General features: G+C 39.2%; 1 protein-coding gene across 1 annotated transcript in view; it reads right to left on the bottom strand.

Moving 5' to 3' along the window:
• The window catches only part of STK32B (serine/threonine kinase 32B), a 179,067-nt gene that overhangs the window by 122,296 nt on the left and 31,852 nt on the right, over positions 1-24,919 (bottom strand). The window contains exon 3 of the mRNA XM_056326850.1: positions 20,781-20,932. Within this exon, the coding sequence (XP_056182825.1) occupies positions 20,781-20,932 (152 nt within the window). The remainder of the gene's footprint in view (positions 1-20,780; positions 20,933-24,919) is intronic.

Below are 24,919 nucleotides of genomic sequence, written 5' to 3'. Positions count from 1 at the left end.
TTACTGTTGTTGAAAGATGACAGTCCTCTGTCTTTCATTTAAACTATTAGAATCAATGATTCTGCCTCTAAAGAAGCCACCACCATAAAATATTGATCAAATAATTTTATACACAGCGGTCGGAAGCAGTATAATGCAGATATTTAAGACTAGCAATTAGCAGGAGGCTTTTCTGAACACAATGACATTTAAATCAGTAGTGGATGTCTGAAAGGATAAAGATACAGTTATCTATGGTATGAACTGTAGGGTGCTTACCACTTAATAAGGGTTAAAACTTTTCACTGCTTTGAATCTTGTCCTTGGATACCAATTCCAAAATAGTATTTGTTGCATGGTGCCTTAGGTGCTTTAACTACTGTAATACTGAGGAAGGGCCTTTCATTTCCAATTATGTTGCCCACCATTCACTTGTAACTTTTCACTTGCATGCTCCAAAGACACTGTGGCAGTGCCTTCACCCCAAGGAAAGCATCCCAAGTGCCTTTGCTTTCATGGAGCTGTGTTTGCCAGATTACTCAACATTGTGTTTGCGGATTGGCCTAACCCCATACTCTTCCCATTCCCCTTGCAGCTTCTAGTTTGCGACTTTAGAGACCCATAGATAACATAGTAAATAATAATTTACGTTCCCCAAAATATTAACTAACAATATGGATGTACAGACCTTAGCAGCCAGTCAGCATACAATACATATACCTGAAAAAGTGTGCTGCAATGCATGCTCATACCATCATAAGCAATAACAACTGATAGGGAATTTGAGGATGTCCTGATGAAAGCTATAAAACTCCCACAGGGCAGTGTCGGGAAACACCTTTGCACTGGTAAAGGTGCTCATTTTGGGACCCTACCACTTCTGCCAGCTTGCCACTGCTGACTTTTTCACCCTCTCTCTGTTTTTTCCTTTTCTTTTCCTTCCCATGCTCCCACCCCCCATGCCCCATCTCTCTCCAGTAACTTTGAAATCAGTGTATGGCATCAATTATGGACCCTGCAAATAAAGTTTTGTACATACAAGTCTGTATTTTTGTGCAACATATTGGTGGTCCTTTGAACATCAGGGCGTCCTCTGGAAGAGCTTTGCTATTTTCATTTTTTATGATAGGCTCTTGATTTCAGTGTCTAAGCAAGGTGTTACAGCAGTGCTTTTGAATGTCTCTTAGGTGGCATAAGCCTGAAGCTCAATACTTACATTGAGAACTTCTGGCCTCTGGATGATAGCACAAAATGTCTCTAAATTAACACTTTCATTTATATGAGGAGCATACTTCTGAAGTTGTTTTCCCCACAGCCCCTGTTACTGTGGATCAATACAGTTTCCAGAGCAGTCTCAAAGCTTATTCATTTTGGAAGGAACTGAAAGATGCTTTTTAAAGATGTATCTCATGCACACCACCATGGACTCAGTCCACAGACCCAAACTAGATTTACTCTAAAGCAAAGCACCCTGAAATAAACGTGACATGGATCTTAGAACCTCAGCAACAATTGCTGTACTCTAGAAATCCATTTCTAGAGAGCAAGCAGCATGTTTCTTGTTAATACATATATAGCCTTAAATAACTTAATAAAATGCAGTCAGATGTTTTAGCTCCCTCTCTGCTGTTGACTGTTGGTTGCAAAAATTTTTCCTTTTTCTCTAAAAAGGACTGGCATCTACTCTTGTGTTATGGATAAATTTAAATCCCATTTAAATTTCTATAATAAGGACCAACACATTCCAGTTTGTGTCTTCTCAGTTCATTCTCCATCAAAACTGACCTGAACTAATGAGCCTGGGGATTCTGGAAGACTAACTAAGCTATAAGAAAGCAAAACCTTGAATCTTTGTCCTCTGTTCTAAAAATATGCTATTCCAGCTGTTTAAAATACTGTACATTTTTCCCACACACATTTTCCTAGGAAAAAGATACTAACCTCAGTTGAATTCTTACTTCAAAAAAAGTTCATCTGCAGAACAACCCACTGCAACTTAGATGAGAGGACAACTTCAAACTCAAAAGACGAGAAAGAACTCTAGATAGTTAAGTTTTCTCAAGGTCATGAAGAAAAGTTTATGATGACTTAACTGCAGAAGGATATTTGCTTTGCCAATCTGGATAGAAAGCTTTGTCTTTCACAGTGAAGAATGTAACATATTTATTAGCCTAAAAATTCAGAGGAGTAGAAAGCAGATTTACAGCATCTTTTCCCTTGCAACAATACCTTAAAAAAAACAAACCAAAACAAAGAAACTTCTCCCTCAAATAAAATCCACTTAAAATAGGAGTCCTCCCTATATTTTACCCAAACTGAACCCTAGTCTAGTTGTCTAAGGTGGTTTTACTTGTGAGTTAGCAAGGTGCTTTGATAGATAGGTCTCAAGTGGAAAATACAAGTCAAGATGAACTATATACTTTGGAAATCAAAGGAAAAAAGCTATATAAAAGCCCCTTAAAAAAAAAAAAAGACTGTTTCAGCCTGTAAACATCTTTTGGCACCGAATCCTTAGTTATCCCACCAGACTTCAGCTACACCCTGCTCACTCCATCAAACAACCTTTTCTGTCCACCAGGTCGAGAAGCTTCTCTCTTCCTCCAGCAGAGCTCTTCTCTCAGCCACCCCACCTGCCTGCCCCAGCACAGAGGGGGCTAAGGGGGGATGACAGAAGCCCTCCTTGCCAGCAGCCTCTGCAAGGATTAGGATCTACTGAAGTTAGAGACGTGGGTACCTTTCACATAGCATTTTATGCTGTCCTATTTTCTCTGTTCTTTTTGGCAAACAAGAAGGTAGTTGAGATAAAAGTCTTTAAGAGATATTTACTGGTTTATGTCAGAGGCCAAAACAGCATTACTGGAGAGGAAGGTACTGCTTACTGGAATTATGATTGTTCCTGTTCTCAAGTTGCCATAAAATTTTGTCCCTTTCAGAGACAAAGGGATTCTTCTGCAGAGTACTTAAGTATCTCCTGTTTCTCAGCTGTTTGGGCAAACTTCTTTCATTCTGTAGCATATTTACACCTCATAGAAAATATGCTCCTGGCCTAAATATGAGTCACTCCTATTTTCCTCAGCCCCTGTAGCACTGTTCTCTGGTATACCCTGTCTGACTTGAAAGTTGCTAGAATTGTATTTATTTCTTTACAAAAGCTTCTACCATCTTCCATGCTTTTTTCTCCCTGCGGGGCTTGCTTTCTGTAGTAGTTTCATTGATGTACCACACTACCACATGCTTTAGGGCCTCTATGCATATTCGCTGTCAGATCAGTCTCCTGGATCCAGCAGAACAGGATTCCAGATACTCTTTCTGTACCCCTTTACTGACAAAATGTTCATCTATCCTTCATCTCCAAGATTTATTGTACAGGGTTTGTGTGGCAAAGCTTTGGTGGGGAATGCTACAGGGGTGTCTGCTGTGAGGAGCTGCCAGAAGCTCCCCCCATGCCCGATGGAGCCAACGCCAGCCAGCTCCAGGATGGACCCGCCGCTGGGCAAGGCCGAGTCCATCAGTGATGGTGGTAGCACCAAGGGGACAAAGTATTTAAGGAGGGGAAAGAAACGGTACACAACAGCAACTGCAGCCAGAGAGGAGTGAGCAGGTGTGCGAGCAGCAGCCCCGCAGACACCCGGTGGGTGCAGGCAGGGCCGGAGGGGCTCCAGGCGCCGGAGCAGAGGTTCCCCCCCAGCCCGCGGTGAAGGCCGCGGCAAGGCCGGCTGTGCCCTCAGCCCATGGAGCCCGCGGGGAGCAGGGACCCACCGGCCGCCCAGGGAGGGCCCCAGGCCGGGGCAGGGGGTGCCCAAGGAGGCTGCGCCCCCGGGGGGGGCCGGGCTGGGGCAGGGGCAGCGTGTGGGGACCCTCCCCCTGGGGGGAAGGGGCGGCAGGGGCAGCTGTGAGGGACTGACCCCAGCCCCATTCCCGGTCCCCTGTGCCACTCGGGGGGAGCAGGGAGAGACATCGGGAGTGAGGCTGAGCCTGGGAAGGAAGGAGGGGTGGAGGGAAGGGCTTTTTCTGATTTGAATGGCAATAAATTAAACTAATTTCCCCAAGTCGGGTCGGTTTTGCCCCTGTCGGTACTGGCTGAGTGACCCCCCTGCCCTTATCTCGACCCACGGGCCTTTCGTTACATTTCCTCCCCCCTGCCCAGCTGAGGAGGGCACTGACACAGCTGCTCTGGTGGGCACCTGGCGCCCAGCCATGGTCAACCTGCCACACTTACTTATTTCCAGAAAGACCCATTACCATTCTCACTATCATTATTTCTGCTTTCAGTTTGTCTTGTACACAGATTATGTCAGCAGTACATAGATGGAGAGGCAGAATATCTCTAAAATAAACTGAGTCAGAGGGGAGGGTTTTGAGTATCCCCACAAGTAAAGAACCAGTCTCTAATGCTCTCCTGTAATTCCTTCTCTTTGAATGCAGGCTGTCACCACTGAAATCAGACTCCTATTCAACCCAGACATTTTTGTAATGACTTAGTTCTCCGATACATCCTTTACCAGGAGGTTCAGTTTGGCCTTTCATTTGTGATTTTTTTTACTCTCATCACATCTTTACACATTAAACCTACTTCCATAGTTTTCTTGTTTTCTTTTTCGCATAGTTACCTCATCCATACACCCGTACTCAGGCTTTAAAAGGGCCTTTTTTTCTTCAGCAGCCAATCCTTTGCTTTCCTAAAATGTTAACAGAAGTAACATGTTTGCCAAAGCAAACCTTTCTTGTAAAAGGTGGACCTTTTACTTGTCAAAGGCAGAATATAAATAAATCAATTTTTGCTTGGTATTTTTCTTTAAAAGCAAGTAGTAACGGCAACCATTTACTCCAGTCCTCTGTTATCTATTCCATGGAAGCTTTTAACTTGCATCCCAGTTAAACCTTTCAGTGTGACCATTTGTCTCAAAAGTCCTGGTCATGAGCTTGTCGTCTTTTCCACTGCAACTGTTTCCAGCATTTGGTTTCCTTAAAAAACCCAAAGAGAAAAAGCAAGTCCTCCTTCCGCTACTCAAGCCCCCTTCTGAGTATACATCCTTGTCCTGTTTAGCAGTTTGGGGTTTTAAGTTGTGCAGAGTTTTCTGCCATTTGTGATGTGCTGTCTCCTATATGTAGGAAGGGGTATAAGGTACAAAATTGTGTTTCTTATGCATAGCACATTACCAGTTTGGAGGAGCAGGGTGGGTATGTATCTAGGCTCGCCCTCTGTAAAATATACTGCAGTCACTTGCTTGACCCTTCACAGAAGCCCATAAGACTACCTCTAAAAGTACTAAGGGTGAGTCTGAGGGTATTTGGATTGGGGACGAAGCCCACAACTTTCATTATGTGATCATCTTCTGCATTCCACCAAGAATGGGGCCTTATGAAGTCAGAGACTGTTCAGCCCAGCTTTCCCCAGCTGCTGCTAAGTATTTTTCAACTGAAAATGCTGAATAGTTTAATTGGGCATGTCTGCCCTGCTTGTCATAAAAACATGACAACTGTCCCACAGATGTCTGACCCAGACTTTTGTATTTTGAAAGTTCTATTACTTCAGATTTCTTTTAGAAAAAACAGTAACTTCTCTGCCTTGTGCCAATGAGATGCAGGTGCAAGACCTCATATTTAATTACTTTTGCAGATGTTTTAGGAGATATACTCACAAATACCCTGATGCTCCAGAAAGACAGCTGAAGGAGATGTTCTGCGTGTGAGTGTTTCAACAAAAATGTCAGTGCTTTCCATCACACAAAAGAAATACAAATTTAGAGTGGGAGACACTGTTCATACAAAGTCAGCTGACCCATTTTGAGAAGGTTGCCATATTTCGTAGACCTAAATCAGATCCATTTGGCAGCAAGAAAGTATTAAAACTAAATTTCTCCTCTGCCAGCATTTAGGAAAAATTAAAATTACTTTATATTTCCCCTCATTACAGTTCTATATGGGGAAGCCTACAACTAACACACCTGTGCTACAGGCTAGCATTAATGATTACGAACAGTAATATAAATCATGTATTTAAAGAAGTTTTTTTTCTAAACACTTCTTACAGTAAGAAACAAGCATTCTCTAAAAATATGTATGTAAATGTATGTAAACTAGATTGTTGGGTGTTCCTGAACTCCTCTCATCTTTGCCTCTTGAATGAAACAGTAAGCAAGTGCATCAGACTACAACTTTCAGGAGAATCAAGGCCAACTTTAGAGAATTAAGGTGTTTCTGCATATTCAGATTTTTTTTCTAGTAGAAGAGATTTAGAAGAAAGAGAAAAATTAGATTTTAAGTCAATATGCCATTTTCTGTTAAATTTTCTGTTGAAACTACTTTCAGCCATCTCTATATACAACTTTGACATAAAAATGTAGTTAGAATACAGCATAACAGCTCCTAACCTGCTGTTATTGCTAATATTACTGCATTAGTTAGGATAAAAACCCATATTGGATTTGAACAGACTACTCTGTAAATAGCAGAGTCTGAATTGCAGATCAGCATCCCATAATAGTTTACATTTTACAGAAGACTGCTGCAAATGAAGAGACAGTGGTATAATGTAATCAAACACTCAGACAACCTAATTACTTAAATGTACATCACATTTTTAGGGTTAGTGACCAGAATGCAAATTGTCAGTTTTAACTGTTGGCTTTGACTGATTTGTCTCTCTTTGCTGTCATGGAAACCTACATTAAATTAAAGGCAAAGAAACAATGGAACAATTAATGTCCCATGCATCTTCTGTACAGCAGAAGTACTGGGCAGTTACTTGTTATGTTACATTATGGCAGCACCTTCAATTTGCTTTTCAAATGCATAGTTAAAAGATTGCTACTAAAAAAAATAAATATATTCCTATAAAAATATAAATATTTATAAAGAAAAATATGTCAGAAGTACAAGATGGATAGAAGGCCCCCGCCCCCAGATAACATATTTTGAGGGGTAAATTTAAAAGAGAAAAAGACCATTTTGAACTGCTCTTTCATCTAGTACCTGCAACCTGGCAGTTTCTGCATAAAAGCAGGAACAAAGCTGGGTTAGAAGCCTGCCAAATTGCCTTGAGAGGAGATGTCAGGGTGTGGGCACTGGTATAGGGAGGAAGCATCAAAACGGTAGTAAGAAAAAGTTAAAGAAATAGTTGAGAAGGAAGAATCTGTCCTCATTGAACACAACTTTGTCACCTGCCTTCTTTCATTCACCTGTGTACTGTGATATCTCTGTACTTTACTTCCAGACCTGAATTTTTCTCTAAAGACTCAGCGTTTAAAGAGGTAGGAACCACCACAGATCACTTTTCTAGACTTGTCCTTAGAAGAAGTCTCTGTAAGTGCAATGGTACGCATGCTGCTTTTATGCTTTTGCTGCAGTTCATGTTAAAAATTCAGTATTCACAGAGAAAGTAGAAGAGGGTAAAGGATAGCATGGGTGAAAGTCCTGTAAGATTAAATGGAACTTTTATTATTTAATCAAGTTCTCCAAATAAGAAAGAGATTAAGAGTAATACTTTTTTTTTCCCAGGTTAATCACTAGATAGTTACAGAATTTTGTCTTTACCGCTGATTCTAGGCTACGACAAAAAACACCATGTCTCAGGGAAGGAGATACTCGTTAGACACCATTATATAATTTCACTATAACTATACATCCTCCACTTCTGAGTTATGAGTGTATAAACCAAGGCATTTTCCCAAGGTTAATCACTTCACACATGACTGATTAAACAGGGGGAAAAAAAGTGTTTAAGTAGGGAGAAAATCGATTTCTGCTGATGTACCACCAAACTGTCTGACTGTGCAAGTGACAGGAGCCCGGTGCCAGCTGCCCCATGCTGTCAGCCTGGCTGGGAGCCTCAGCCGTGACTCCTGCCCTTTTCTGTGCACAGAGCTGGAAAACCCTTTGCACAGTGCTGCTCCCCAACCCAACTGCGTGTGACAGCTCCATTACTCTGAAGCTACTGACAGCACCCTTTTTTTCTTGTGTCCTATAGCTTATAAACAACTCATGCCTGCAAGGGACGCAGAAGGTGTTCAGCCAAGGTTTCCTGCTTGAACAGAGGCTGGACAACATTTTGGAGGTCCCATTTTTCTGTTGTCACTGGGAAAGAGCGGAGACAACTTAGGAGAGTGCAAGAGCCTTTCTGACATGCTAAGTTTTCAGATGCCTCCTGAATAAGTGATAAAAGCAAACAAAAAAAGACTTTCTGGAGTGTTCATTAGAACAGTTACAGAATTCTGAATATAGGATGCCATTAAAGCAGGCTATACTTGTCAAAGGTTGTGATAACACTAATTAAAGATATGATTTCATCTGAATTGGAGTATCAATCATTGCCACTAGTTATGCAGTTAATGTGCATGTGGCATCAATTGTACCAAATAGACAGCAAATGAAGGAACCACAGGCAATTCAATATTTATTGATGGGGCATCCTGAAGCTGGCGTATCAAAACACTATTAAAAAGGTCATAAGATAGTCTTGAATTATTTACAGAAAGGAAGAAACAAAGGGGGCGGGGGGAGAGAGAGACATTAAAAAATACTTAGTTTATCCATCCACACTTCAGGAAATAGAATAAATCATTTTAAAGAATTCACCAGACATCAACAGCCTTCATACAACAAAATGGACTGCCAGTCAGATGACTCTGGAGACAAGTAGGACAGAGAGAAACAGGAGAGGAAATCCAGGAGACTGCATTTGAGCAAGCATTTCTCTGTATGTCACAAGTGAGTGATAGACCTTGCTGCGCAGAAAAAGGCCTAACAGGATGGATTAGGAACAGAAACAGATGCAGTATGAAGCTGTTTAGGGGCTCAAAGGAAAATTAAAGACAAGCTCACTGGCAGAGCAGTGCCAACAGAAAAGTTCAATTTCTTTTTTAGCATTGAACTGGGTCAAAGAGTCATAAAAGTAGTGATTTTTCCCCCATTACTCTGATTCCTGTTGTGCTGTTCAGCTGCCCCAGGCTGCAGAGGTGGCTGTCGGTCACAGGGTTTCTCTCACAAAACGCTCATCTTAGAGCTTTTTACTTGGGATATGGAGGAAAATCTGTCCATTTCTTGATAGCACACGTGTGAAGTGGCCACCACAGAGCTAGTCCCAAGGACATGCTGCTCTATGTGATTCTAGATGTTCTAATGTCATCTTTCTATATCTTTATAACCTAACGACTTGTGCCATTTTTTCAGTACAGCTAAACTTCTTGTTTCCACTTGGAAAAATGCTAGAAAATCCTATGCTTCATTGGTATAATTCTGTAATTTATTGATCCCAAATATGGATCAGAATCAGACTTCTGCCCTTATTATTTTGTAGGAGCCTTGTTAACCATCATATGTCACCAGGCTTTTAGAATAGTGATAGTACAACTGTAGGTAGCTTGGCTAAGCCCATACTTTGCTAGACACTACTTAAACGCAGACAGCTAGACCATGGCTAAAGACAAATGGAAGATGTTGCTATACCAGACTTCCCAGATCTATAAAAATATGCAGGTATTCATATATGAACCCTGGATCATCCAGTAAAGCTCATTCAAGAAGTGAAAATTACCTGTAATTTATGTAGAGCTGGTTGTACTGACTGGAAAGAAGCAATCCTTACCCTTCCCTAAGGAATGAAGTACTGGACTGTCGAAAGTACAGATGTCACCATTTACTAAGTGACAAACAATAATAATGATAAGGATAATACCTGAGACCACCATAACATATTTGACGTCTCTCTGATGTTAGTATCTTAATTTGTAAATTATATCTCAATATTTTTCTAGTGCCTTATGAAGCTTAACTCTCGTTTTAAATGCATATAGCTTAGAATATGCCATTCCATTTTTACCCTATCATTTGATTGATTATCATTTACCAAATTATTTTCTCTATGAAGGAACATTTTGGGTTTTATTATTATTCTCAAGTAAAGGATATTTTTCTCAAGGGAGTATTTCAAGTGTTCTAGGTCAAGAGGAACAAAATATTTTGGTTGTTTTTAAAAAATGGCTGCAGAGTTTTCAGCTTCCACAGAAAGAACGGCATACACAGAGGTCTATAGCTTGTCTCTACTCTTCTTTGGAGACATCTCAGAAACAAAACCTCACTTCCTTTTCTGCTTACTTTATTTTCTTGTGTCAGTAAAGGAAGTTCAGACCTCGAAGAATCTGTTTTATTCACCAATATTGGTTACATTTTCTGGTTACATTAGATTTTGTACACACCGAAGGTAAAAAAATGTCTTCTCCTTTCATCCTACAGTTCACATCCCTCACCAGGCTCATTATCATTTCTGTTTGCATCCTTATTTTTCCCTCATCCTTCTCCCAGCCGTTCTGTTGGTGAGCCTGTGAAAGTTATGGTCAAAAAGAAGAGTTACTTCTGTTAGCTTTATTTTGCTTATTTGTTTGCCAACAAGCCTCAATCAGACCACCTTGGCTTTTTGCACTCTGCACCTTAGATAAATTCTAGTTTAGGAAGCTAGAGAAAATTTTACAGGCAGAAGTCATCTTCCTCATGGCCACAACTGTTTTGCAGAGGAATTTAAATAGTCATCTTCATAGTGCATGACCTTTCCTTGGTCAGGATGCAGTTTGTAATAAGTACAACATCAGTAGAAAAGCAACGTTAAATTCTCCTTTATGTGGTGTGTACTCATGAAACACGAGAGTTAGTCTTTCCTAATTAGAACTTTACACTGCAAAACTGTCATTAATTTAGAAACAGGATACCATTAATAATTTTCTGAAATGTTAGTATCAGCTTCTCACTGCACTTTCATTGTATAATAAATATAATTTTAATTAAAAAAAATGGAAGAGCACGCTTATGCTGTAAAAATCTGTTGCTGACTTTTGAAATAACAACAGCCTTGATAAATTTTAATGAACCAAAGCAAAGGTTCCCCTAAGCAGGCAATGATAAAACAATAATGCATTACAGAACTTCCTGCTTTGCTTCAATCCCACTATTTGCCATTTTAAATCTACTCTATTTGATATAATTCTTACAATATAAAATTTAAGTTGCCTTACACTCAGGCTATCTATTTTTATTTATTTATTTACACCTTTTCTACCTACATATACAGACTTTCGGCTTCTGTTCTGTCCTTTAGGACATTTGGTAAAAAAAGTCCTCAACTTTTAATATTTGACAAAATGAAAAATAGACTTGGCATTCTAGCAGAAGTAAAAGGGAAAGATCTGACTCAGAGAGCTAACATATTACCTGAAGCACATAGATATTCCTTCAGTTAACAGTATTTTGATATTTCTTGCTAGTACCATAGTGGGGTTTGTTTTGTTTTTAGTATCAGGGACCTGACTTTTACTTCAACATCTTATAAATAAAAAGGAAGTCATCTATGTGTTTTATCTGATTTGTACTAAAAGTATCATCACTAAAACTTCATATATATTCCAAAAAAAACCCTATGAATAATTTCCAAGGCCTATTACATCACCAATAATTTCCAAGAATAACATTTTTGGACTAGGTGTAGATTTGTAGGACCTGTTCGGTATCAAAGATTTGCAGTGAAAGTGTTAAGCGCTTATTTTCATTCTGTAATGATCACCTACTTTGCATTCACACTCTGGATGTCTATGAACAATTTTGCAGGTGCATCCAAGACAATTTTACATCCCGATGGTTGACTCACAGTTGTTGGGCTTTGTTAATGCAGGGCTGAGCTGCATGTTGCATGGTCTACTTTTAGCACAGGCTAATTGCAGTCCCAGTCTCCATAGTATAGGTAAGAATCAATCCTGCCTGCATGAAGACAGTAGATTTGCATGAGGAACTCATTACTCTGTCACTGATTATAAGAACCACTTTACCTACAGGACCTTGGTTATCAGTCTAATTACACACTCTAGCTATCATGTTTGGCATTCATAACCTTTAAAGCAGAGAATGAAAAAAAATAAATAAATTGAGGAGTCTGAAGCCATGTCTAAGGGCTTTTCTTCTTTCTTTCCCATCTCATTAGGCTGAGAGCACTGAAACCCTGCTCCCCTGCAGCTCTCCTGAAAATATCCCTGCCACAGTGCTGGAGCTCTGCTTCTGCCCGAAAAGGAACAGTACTTATCCTTGTCACAGATGTGCTGAGGATTACTGTGACTATCTACTCCACAGACCTGAGACATGGCCAAGGCTAACCTCAAGCTCATGAGGGTCTGCTTTGAATAGCAGATTCCCTTCACATTCCCTTGTGAAGGCAGAACAAGGCAATAATTCACAATTGATAAGAGGAACTTGCCTGAAACTGAACGTTCTTAAACCAAAAGGGAGTATTTTTCACAGCAGTTTTATATTTATCAGTGTTTGTAATAAAGCCTCTTGCAGTGAAAGCTTTGTGTGAGAAAAAGTTTAATACGGGTCAGCAAATAAAGTCTCTGTCTCAGTAAGAATGAAGCAGAAGACAAGCTACCAAGATAGGTCCCAGGTTGCAACGAGACACGCATGAGATGAAATATCTATTGCAGCAGTTTTTAATGCAAAAAAGATCAAAACTTAAACTATGCCAAAGGCCAGATCCTGCTCTTATGAGGAGCATATTAAAGCTAAATCGAAAGATATATATTTCAAGCTGACAGCAATTTCTCACAGGAAACAATTAGTCACCAGAACAAAATTCAATACAGGCAGACTTGAGACAGTGTTCCAATACTGCAAATTACTATCTTAGGGTACTAAAATCAGCACAAAAATAAGTAACTGTTGGATCACGCATTCATCAGTCAGTGAAGATGTTACAGCTAACATTCATTTAGCACAAGCATTCAGAGGTTACCAACTGTCAGTGTTAAGTCCAATGTAATTTCCACAGCCAGAAATAATATCCTGAACATTTACAACTCAAGACAAATCTTTCCTATATTCTCTTCTTCCAATTATCCTACCCTTCCTGCTGCCTTATCACCTTTTCCTGTCCTTTTTCCTCCATCATTGTCTCTTCTAAGGCTCTGGAGAACATTTTTCAATCTTAGATATAAAAATCCTATATCTTTATCTATTCCAGATTTACATTAATGAAGCGATGAACTGATCTAGCTATTTGAGGAAAGTACTCACCCTTTGCTCCCTCTATAGCAAAAGGAGTTCACCCATCTAAGCTCTGTGCAAGACACTAAATATACCTTTCTCCCTTGATTTACAATCTCTTCTTGCCTAGAAAGGAATCTTGTAGCCTATTGAATATCTAGAATGGCCCAGGACTACATGGCCTGGGGTTTGTGACCTCAGCTAAATTCATAGAAGTAAGAAACATGTGTGGTATCAATAAACATGTCAGTAGCCGTTCTCCAGCACCAGGACCAAATGGCAGAGAAAAGTCTGTGCCTGAACTATTAAACTGTCAGCTTCAAAACCAGGGTGGTGGCATGCAAGCTGCCTACTGGGAGCAATCTGGCTGCACCTGGGGCTTCTGTGGGATGGTGCTCATGCCCCAGCCTACAGCTAGGCTAGGGGCGGGTCTGAAACTATTTAGCAGTATGGAAGATTGGGTTCAAGAGTCCAGGAAGAACACCCATTTTAAAATTACTAGCATAGACATATCCAAAGTGGGCAACATCATAGTCTTTCTTCCATAAACCAAGCTTAGAGCAGCTGGGTATGACCAAAGAGAGCTAAGTGCATTGAGCACTTTCGTTACTCTCCAGGAAAACCAAATGTTTGTCAGGATCTGTTGTTTCATGACCTCTGGGGATCCACCACATGCTATTAAGATACACATCATCACAGCTTGACTTTTCAGCAGAACCCCTTACTGCTGAAGAGGCAGTCAGGCTGGTTGCACACAGCTGACCTGTCACCTAACAGGAAACACCACAAACTCCCTGCTTCCTTCACAGACTTGTAGAATCATTTAGGTTGGAAAAGACCCTTAAGGTAATCCAAAAATATCATGTAATTTTTTTCTGTGAAATCATGGGCTTTACTCACAGACTTTAGTATGGAGTCTCATGAAGCTCAGAAAGCTGGTCATATCAGGTATCAGAATAGACATTTCCCATCCCCTACAACATAATTTCACCCCAGATTAGATCTGCTACATCAAGGCAAGTTACACAGACACACCACAGCCACTAAGCAAACTCACCTAAGACTGACCTAAACCACCTCCTCTTGGTGTTTGGGGTCTCTGAGAGGTAACTGGTGCTCCAGGTACAGAAAGTAACTTGGTAATCTTCAGCTCCACTCAGCAATAAAACACAGGCAGATCTTCTTGCTTTCTCTAATTTTGTAGGTGTATGCACATATCTGATGCCAGTCTGAGGGGCAGAGCTGTGCTATGGAACAGTCTAAGGTGACATTTCTCCCAGCCTATTCTAGAAAGGGCACCTTCACAGGGAAGTGACCATTTCCAGTTATGTGTGTGTACATGTGTGTACTTTAAACAACACACCCAGCACTTGAGACTGAACAAATAATTTCTTCTCTCCAGAATTCTTTTTTCTTTCTTACCTCCTCTTTCTTTTGAAGATAGACTGCGGTATTAGGTGAATTCAGAAACACATGAATATTTTTGCTACAATATGTGTTCCACACTTGTTCCAGTTTTCACTGGATTTGAAACTTAGTCTTACTCTAGCTGGTACCAGTAATGTAATTTTGTAGATCTGTCTAAAGAAATACATACAGCTTCCATAGACTGATGAGTAGAAAGAAAAAATACATCAAAATATAGCTGCATTCTCAGAGTGGATCTAACACTTCTCTATGGGTTGTTAAATACATAAAACATACTGCTTTGTCTACACTAGGAAAATTACCTATAAGCTGACAAAATGTAAATCACCTTTTCCCGTCTGCTGCCTTTGAAATTGTTCCAACAATTTAAAAAAGATATAACAGCTTTAACCAAGACTATTAAGAATAAGATTACTTCAATGTTCTAAAAGTTTTGAGGAATGGTCCAAATTCTTTTTCAGATTTCTCTGTTCCACATCAGCAGAGAAGCCATTCTGATACATGATTTTTTTGCAAAAAAAAAAAAAAAAAAAAAATCTGTCCTTTGTGGTAAACTGTATTTTTTTCAAAGCAGCCAGTGAATCTATTCATGTTTGAAGACAAATCATGTAATGACAAGTCTAGCCACATTGGTACATAGGGGGTAACCTGACTCTTTACTCAGTCCTAATACATGTTGTGAGAAAGATATTTAAAATATGGATCCTTTCAGGAACACTACTCATCTTGCCCAGGGGACACCCAGATATTTGGGGGAAGATAAACATGGATAAAATGCTGGATCTTAGAGGGGCACATCGTAGTCTCAAGGCAGGACTTAATTAGCAGCTGACATTTCTACAGCTCATTCATCTATGCTTGAAATCCACATGACATACAAAAGGTCTGATAAAAAACAGGACTGCTTTTCATTTAAGAAAGGATCTCTATTATCAGAAATGCCTCTAACAGTGATAAAACTGGCTACAAGGCTCACGTATCTTTAAGCATTTATTCAATTTCTAAAATGAAGGTTATAAATCAACCCCAAGTCCTTCCCGAAAAACGCTATCCTCTAAGCTATTATGAGCATTTACAGAAGAATGATTCTTTTCTGTGTCAGATGTTATGAAAGACAGTTCATACTTCAAACAATATGATTTATAAGTTGAGACTGTGAAGTTCAATTTAATAAAGCTCAGAGAAGATGCACGAACCTCAAAAACCTCTTTAATATAGATCTTTTGGAGTTGAAACGTTACCTTTGTTTTATATTAGCTGTTCTATACTCTTGTGGATGGTGGGGCTACTGGTGGATGCCAGCAGAATTACCCTCTACAGAAGGTTTACCTTCTTTCCTCTTCTCTTTCTCTCCATGAGAATTTAACTGATGACAGATTGTTTACGTGTATCTCATTACTTCTTTGTGCAGTTACCATGCATAACTAAAGGGCTTTCCAGTCGTCATGTTTGTTTCCAGAGTTGCCAACTTTTCTTTTTGATGATGTAATTCCTCAAAGAAAGATTAATGTGCTTGTTTAGTATTCAGTTTGGTTCAAGGAACCGTTGGGAGAATTACCACTATATTAATTTCATTTTGAAGGTCTGGATGATTAACTTTTGAAATCAGCTGTTCTGGACAGGGACAGTCCCACAAACTCTGCTCTGTCATGAGCAGAATTTCCTCCAAATATACTTTTCAATACAGATTTTGGATTTGATGTTTTCAATTAAAAGAAGTAAGATTTCATTTCAATTCATCCAAGAGAAAAAAACATTTTTGATGACACTGAAGTTCTTACAGAAAATACTTTGAAAAAAAAATGCCAGTATTTTGGTAATAAGATTCCCTAATTTTTTCATTATGAATATCCCTTCCAGATAAAAGAACAGTAGATTAGATCTAGGCTACCTGCCTAATCTTAAATCTTGCTTCGCATAATTGGGGATTAGGGGAGGGAGGAATCAAGGGGAAGGGACAGTGCAACCAAAATAAGTAATTTCCCTTTCAAATCAAGAAAGAAATGATGATTTTTCTGAAGACTTTTGAAGTGTCATCCAGACTGGTCCAGCCAGCTAATTACTTTTCACTGAGATTAAAAGGGGCAAATAGAATATTTATATCAACAAATCTCTTGGCACCATCACCATGCTTTCTGTAGGGAGACAAGTAATCAGCTAGTCTGGACAGCAGGAGACATGAGCTCTGGGCTTCCTTTAGCATGGGTGGTGAGATCCCCATTTCCTCACAGACTACACAACACTTCAACCACAAGCTGACAAAGTGTTTTGTGCAAACACACTTTACTATGGTTCCTCATACAAAGCCTGTTTTCAGTTTTTATCCAGTGACAATCTAATGTAAAAGGCATAATTAAATCATTTTGGAAAAGCTGTTCACCACTACTCATCTTAGTCTGTGTCCTGCCTATAACTAAATTACTGACTTTCGCTAGGAGGATTAGTGTTTAGTTAAGTGAACAGTGTCAGTGCCTGTCTGCTAATGTGGGAGCTGCAGCAGAGCTCTCAGCAGATTGATACTTACCTTCTCAGAATAATTACTTCTGAATATCCTTGAGAAATCAAAGTTGGATACCCCAGCTAAGTAGAAAGATACCAATTAAAATTAGTAGGCTGATGGGATTTCTGAGTTTGTCACCACAATCTTACCTTAAGCAGGGTTTTTGAAAACTGATGTACACCCTTAGAGAGTCTGTTAGCCCCTAGAAAGACAGACTAGTCCAAAACAGCCTGATCAAGAGGAACTCAACATTTACACAAGCTGCAGCTGTGTTATTGCCCATACACCATGACGTAACTATTCCTTGCTAATATTCCAGTTTGTGAAACAAGATAGACTTAGTAGATCCTGTTACAGCCCATTTGTACATTTACAATGCAATTAATAAAATAACAGGGAAAAAAATCTTAACTCTGAATAATGAAACACAAACCTAGCTACAATTACTATTGAAGAAATGCAGTTTCAACTGTTTCCTTCTATCCATTAGTATACTGAGAATTGACTCATAAGAGGAAATCTCATGGATTCCTGCTAATCATCTACTGTAAGTTACAGATACAATGTAAATGTATTCAATGTAAAATATTATTGCATCTAAACTGCAAGTAAAAATAATCAAACAAGCTGCTAATTCACAAACAATCAATGAAAATGCTGTTATTTGAAGAGATTTTTGCTGAGAACACAAAATATGTTTAAGGAATATTTCATTTGTACTTGCAGTGTTCCTTTTTCATGGTAATAAATAAATAAAATATAAATAATATGTTTAAGAGCTTCATGTGTCTTGGTGTTAATAGAATAGATGTGACCATTATTCATCAGTCATTTGTGATATTTGTGTTGTGCTCTTGTAGTTCAATAACAGCAGTCATTATTTGACGACAATGTGTAGAACATCTTGAAATTCAGGCAAAAGTTGAGAAAGAGCATTCAGAGGTCTGGAACACACTACTGCAGCGTAGACTCTCCAGAAATACATCAGAAATTATTTTAAATTAATTTAGGATTGTGCAAGGCTAATTAGAGAAAAATATTATGGGCCTGGTACAAAGAATGAGTGATTTAGGGTAGTAGAGACTAAGTCTGGGGAGGCTTGGGTTCAAAACTTTGCATTGCTGTGCTAGCCCAGGGTGGAATATAGGTTCTGCAGTAGTTCAGTAGCTCACTGTGGAGTCAAGGCTTTGAATCAGTAGACACTTGAATGCGTAATGTTTCAGATGAGCAAATCAGGTGAAAATACTGTGTCAATGAAATGATCTTTTGAAAATTTTCTACAGTTCTAATTGCATATGTCCAACTCCCTGAATCTCAGTAGAGTCTCACATATCCAGGGTTTGACTACACTGTTGCTCCCCTTTGACAGGAAGGATGGAGGTCCCTAGAGTAGGATCTCCTGCTCTCATTTACCCACTCTGGTTATGGTAGTAGCTGAGACATGCTGGGGAACATTTCCAACCACTTAGGCCAGCTGTCGGGGGCAGTTTGTGCCTCTGCTAGAAAGTCTTTGCTGCTGAAGGGCACTGGCCACACCACACTGATCTGCGGGACACTGAGTCTGGAACTATCCAAGAGCTGTTTGGGAAGGGGCGGCTCACATAGGACAGCCGCATGCCAAGGGCCAGTCCAGCTGCATCAGGCAACACCTGGGAATGTTCCTGGATGCTGTTTCACCTACTAGCTTAGCTGTACCTACACACATTCATGTTTTGGCCTTAAGAAGAACCAAAGTATGTCTGCGTGGGGATTTCAGGCTGTGAAACACCGAGATGCTAAGGCAGCAGGGGCTGGGTGGTTGCACAAACAAACTGAAAACCTTCACAGGACTATTCCTGAACGTGGGCACTGATTTTAGATCTGACTGTAAGTCTTCAGACTATTCCATGTTCTTCTGTCTCATACCATAGACCTGAAAATTAACCTTGGTGACAGGGAGACAGGACTGTTGGCTGCTGAGCTGTGTCACAAGCTTTAATGCAAGTGCTAAATTTCAGGCCCCATCCATGCGTGGTGATGTGTCGTTTATTATGTGATTTGATGGGTCAGCAGGCTGCCTCAGTGGCTTCCCTTCAGTGAAAATTCTACTTAATAAGCTAATAAGCATCCTAGATAGACCGGTCAACTATTAGCATTGCTAGAGAACACACTTATTGCACTGGAGCATCTTGAATAGGTTCCTTTTTGCCTGAAATGTTTTGTTAATTCTAGAGTACTAAATTTCTCTTTCATTTTCTACATTTCTCATATACACATATAGTATAACACTTGAGTGTTGAGATCTCGTGACAGTATCTCAGAAGCACAAAAAGAACGAATTAATTATTTAAAAAAAAAAATCATCATCACACCCAACAGATTTTAAGGTATTGCTTATTTTGGATTTAATCTTTCGCATAAAAAAAGAAAACAAGAAAGAATTTTGATTAGCTGATTATAATTCAGTAATTGGAATCTAGCATACTTTTTGTTTCACAATAAATATTTGATCTTTAGTCCTTCAATACTGTTATGTTTACTGAAGTATCTTGTAGAACATGTTAACTTATGACTGTTTCTTCACAGTGCCTAGTTACACAGCGGAAACTTTCCCATCTCTTGATAAAGAGGAAAAGTTTGTGCGAGTTTAAAAGATATTAATCAAATGCATGAAAGAAAAATCCACAGGCTGTTAAGCACAGAGATACCACATCTTTGGTGAAGAAATCCCCAGAGTACAGGTTGCTGGAACCTTGGAAATTATACTGGGAAGATTTTATATTACAGTCACAATGTTTATTTTTCTTTAAACCTCCAACAGAATATTAGGTTAGCTCAAATATGATCATTCATGTCAAGTGGAGAGCACTTCAGAGAGATATACAGAGATAGCTAGATAGATTACATATATATGATTAGGTCCTTTTTGAATGAATTTTGGGATCAAATGCTTTGCTGGTTAAAGTGAATGTAATTATACTAAAGCTGTGTTGACTCAAGCCAGAAAATAATTTGGCTTACAATTCATGAAAGATGCCAAGTTCACCTGTACAGGTCAAGAGTGAGCTAAAGGACAGGCAAAAGGCTGTAGCCTAGGTACGGACCTTTACTAAGACAGCTAAAACTCACAAAACAGGTCTGTGTGCACTGTCACCATATGCAGGTAATGAAGCTATTCATGAAATGAGCAATTTTCATACCGTAATGGTTTATGTCCCCTTTTTCTTAAATTATATAGGCCATTTTTAGATAAGGGAGGAAAAGGCTCCATCACATTACTACTATCACTACATAAAAGCCAGCAAATATTTTAAATTGGTGGTGTAGTTGAAGCTAGTCATTACTTGACCAACATTTTCTCACACTCACGAGGCATGACCAAGGCATTCAGTGGCTAGCACGGGGAAGATAAGAGAAACTCCAAGTGACAAAAGATCCTTTTCTATTGTCCCATGACAGCCATTTATAAAAGTAATTGATTTTTTTTTTATTTTTCCAAATCAACTAAAATAAAATTTAATTGAATGGTTGGATTTGATATTCCACAGCTTTATAACAGGTGTTTAGTCCAAGTATTGTCAAAAAGAAAAGATGAAGCTGGACAGACCAATACATTTCCACACACTGCTATAACAATCTAGAGAGAAATCAAACCAGAAATGTAAAGCTGAATGTGGTGTTTAAATATTCTAATGTAAAAGGGCACCTTTAAAATATTCTTGAAAAATAAAGCCTGCTGCAAAACCTAAATACCTTAAAAGAGGTCATGAAAATTTTTTCACACTTTGCAGCTTTCCAGCCTTCCACAGCCTGAATTGATTCAGCAATAGGAGAAAACAAAAGATCCTTGATAGAATGTTAAAGATTCGCTTACCATAGATTGACTAGGAAGGGATGCTCCAGGCCTTGCATTATCTGAAGCTCCCGGAAAACATTTCGAACTTCATCTCTCTCAATGCACTTCTGTTTATTCATATATTTCATGGCATACATTTTCTTGGTGTCTCTCTTCTGTACAATGCACACCTAATTGACAGTAAAATAAAGAAAAAGTTTGACACCTACAGAAATGAAACTCAACAGTGATTCTGAAAAAAAGGAACCTTTTATGATATTTCGATAACACAAATCTGGATCCTACAACCTAGTAACACCCTCAGAAAGTCCACATCACAGCTATGTAGGATTCTTTGTAATAGACCATAATTAATAAAGAACACCCCACACCTACATAAGAGGAAGTAAAGACCCAGAAAAGTGACATAACTTTCAGAAGTTACACAGTAAATCTGGGAGGAATACACTCCAATCATTGAATTACAGACTATTTCATTAGTCACAGAAATCACTGCTTCCTGCCTAGGAAAACGCAAAATCATTGTCCTCATTCCTGCAAGTCAATACACGTCTTGATTACTGCATCATAAACAAAGCCTATGTTCACAAGGCTCAATATTTCATCTAAATATCAGAATTCTGTTCCATTAATTATTGTAGAAAAGAAGAATAATTTTCATACAGAGATTCATCATAATATTTTTGAAGTCACAAGAGACCATTACAATGATTTAGTCTCTGGCAGTAAATTTCGTTGCTTTAACTTTGTTTTCTTTTTTTGACAAAAATCCAATAACACTGTAAATGCAAGAAGAAAATCTTAGTCAAGAGAACTCCCATGTAAGGCCTGAATTGTTTTTCATCATGGTAGTTTACCTCGTGAATGAAACTGGAGAGTGTCACCAGCACCACATCCAAGAACCATCATTTTAAATGTGATTTCTAGCAACACAGAAATATAAGGTTGTTCCGTGTCTTATCCCCAAAGCTGGTGTAAATGTTATCTTCATAACAGCCCCACATACACATATAGATCAAAACTATATCCTTAACAATCTTTTACTCTGAAGGGGTTTTCCTGTTAACCGATCAGGACTTTTTGAAGTGATACTCCTAGTGTAACTTCACAGCCAAGAGAATATTAATTTAAAATATTATTTTGGTGCAATATTTAATAATACTGATACAGACATAGGTGCCAGTCAGAACTTTCCCTTATCAGGATGTACGCAGACTTGTACTGGAAGTCTCTGGTTTAGATATCACAGCTCTGTAGTGTCTAAATTCAAGGATATTCTGGATTTGCTTGGTGTGGACAATATTATTCTGCGTACATACACATATACATACACACACACCCCCATATTATACACATATAAAGTTAGAGTATACACCCATAATATACACACATAAAATTACTTGCTCAGAGATCAGATTACAACATGGTGTCAACCAAAAATTAATCCTTTGGTTTTGAGTCGTATTTTAAGAAACTTGTGTGCTCAACATTCAGAAATGGTCTGGAGAAACTAAGACAACTTCCCACAGCTGAAACCTCTGATTTTAACAAGGTGTCATCTGGATTCTGGACTTGGTGATGAACCACCAGTGCCAGGGTGAGGACCCTAGAGAGACCTACCGTGTGGTCACTGATGTCTTATATGCAGACGAAAGGCTCCAGGAGTGTACCATCAGCATATTTTACTTCCCCAAACTTTTTCCAATTCCTCCAAGATGAACTGGACCAGTGAAACCAAATTACATTTATTTTCATGCAACTCTTTTTCCATGAAATATGTCCTTGAGCTCAAATCTACTTCAAAGAGAGGAGTTAATAGAGTACGTTTAACCTATAATGATAATGTGTAATTAAGCAGAGTTTCTAATTACCTTTCCTAACATTGGGAGATGTTCTGCTAATTAAGTAAAACATGGATGGTAATGTTTTGTCTTGAGCCCATCAATGTTGCACAATGGCACGTACCCATATTTTGTTTAATTTTCCTCTGTGGGCTGTTATGGAAAGTCTGAATTTTGGCGATGCCCTTCAGATAACTAATATGGAAAGACCCCTAAGAACACTTCTATGGAAAGAACACAGGCTGTGGAACAATGGGGAACTGAGGTTGGATTTTTGGGGGAAGAAGAGGCAGCAGGTGAGGTTGAACTGAAATAGAGGGATAGAAATTAATTGTTCAAGGTTCCACAGATTCTTCAAAAGTATAAGCAAAATTTGCAGGGGGAATTCCTGACATCCTGTCTGAGATTTCAAGTTTAGTGAATCATATTATAAAGTACAATATTTGTGGATTTGGGATCAGAACCTAAGTCCAGAAGTTCATTCACTTCCATGAATTTGCAGAATGATTTTCATATGAAACTTGTCCAAGGCTGAGATGTTTGCAAAGTCTCCCTATTGACCCGATGACTAGTGAGACTGCTGAGACAATGATGTTTTACTCAGCTGAGAGTTACAGGTTTGACCAACGCAGCAAACTAGGACCATATATAGCACCTAAATATGCAATGTAAACAGGTTTTGAAACACTGCTGTGACTCCAGAAGGCAGTTCTCTTACCTGCCAGTAAAGACAAGGGTATCCAACACAGCTGAAACAAACCTTCTGTTAGAGAAGCTTGCCTAGCATACAGCTTTAAAGCAGAATGATAGTAAACATTTTCTAGCAACATGCGTACCAATGCACATCTTTTAACATGGTTTTAAAATCAATAGGATTTTAATGAATATACTAAAGCTACTTCCTAGTAAAAATCAGGAAATACAAGGTGCAGCCACATTGATGTCATTGTGAAAAAGCCTGACGTTGTTATGACAGCACTGAACCATAGCAGAGAGCCTCCCTGGCATTTCTACCTGCTGGCTGTTAGCTCTTCTTCTGAGCAGGATGCCAACGAGCTGAAGCTTTTCCTCTGCTGCAGGAAAGGAAGGAAAAGCCCTCGAGCTCACCTCACATGTACAGTCTTAATGGGAAATGTTTAAATTTGGGGGGGGAGGGGGGGAGGGAGGGATATTTATGATTTGAATTCGTTCAAAAGGAGTCATTTCAAAATAGAGACAAACAGGTACTGTGGCACCTTAACAAACAAATCCTCATTATTGTGGAAGTCTGTGCAGAACTGCCTTTATTTACACACGTCAGTACGGAAGCCTGCCATGCTCACGCTACTAAAACATTCTCTTTCAATCTTTCTGTAAATATCATTTACCAAAGCCCAGACAGTGCCCTGCTCAAAATGATATCACTGCTTCAGCAGTCTCTATAGGTGATGCTTTAAACCACATATCAGGGTCGTGAACTCAACAACTATCCAGCTTCATAGTCAGCAGAGAGGGACAGGCACATCCATCTCCACCTAAGGTATGGGTCTAAATAGGTCCAGGGGAACACTTCTAGAAGGATGGCTTCTCTTCTAAAGTCCCCTTAAAGAAACTGTAGATGCCTACATCCTAGCTAGTCATCTGTGTTGTATGTATTTAAACATAGGCAATATGGATCCTCATTAATATTCTTTGGAGTTATATGGTGCTTACTTTTACGTTTCCTGTGAAAACATCCAGTTTCTAAGGAAGGGTTTTCTACATGTGTCAGCTATTATCACTATTATTATTTTTACATCTAGGAGAAGGTAACAATGAATTTCCTTCAAAACTATCAGGTTAAAAGAAGTTTGACCAGAATGTGTCTTGGATCCACTTTCCCTCCGAGCCAGGGGAAGAAAACCAACAGATTATGACTTGCAGGACTAAACTTCACTTTTCAGGAGCCACATACACTATGGTCCGCTTCTAAGCTACCTTCTTGGATTTACTCTGATTTCACATGCGAAAAATAGAGCACTTACAGATCAAGTTTGACCTGCAGATTAAGAGGTCCCACAGCCCTTGAGACTGCAATGGGCAACAAAGTGCCCTATGGGCTACAGCAGAGCCTGTAGTAAGTGAAGGAAGATAGTTGAGTAAAACTGGGGCAGAATTTGCTAATGGCTTGCTGCAGAAAGCTGCATAATGCTGTGTCAGCTGAGCAGCCGTAGGTAGCTTCAGACAACCTCTTTGCAGACCAAAAGAAGGGGAAGGCTGAAAAATTTGACTTGCTGAGAAACACAGATTTCTCCTGTTTTCCCACAAAGTTCAAAAGACTTGCAGTTGCTGTGTGCT

This window comes from Falco biarmicus, chromosome 1 (assembly GCF_023638135.1).
Source record: "Falco biarmicus isolate bFalBia1 chromosome 1, bFalBia1.pri, whole genome shotgun sequence".
Taxonomy (NCBI): Eukaryota; Metazoa; Chordata; class Aves; order Falconiformes; family Falconidae; genus Falco; species Falco biarmicus.
The sequence above is the reverse complement of the archived record's forward strand: the minus strand, read 5'-3'. Positions and strand labels throughout refer to the sequence as shown.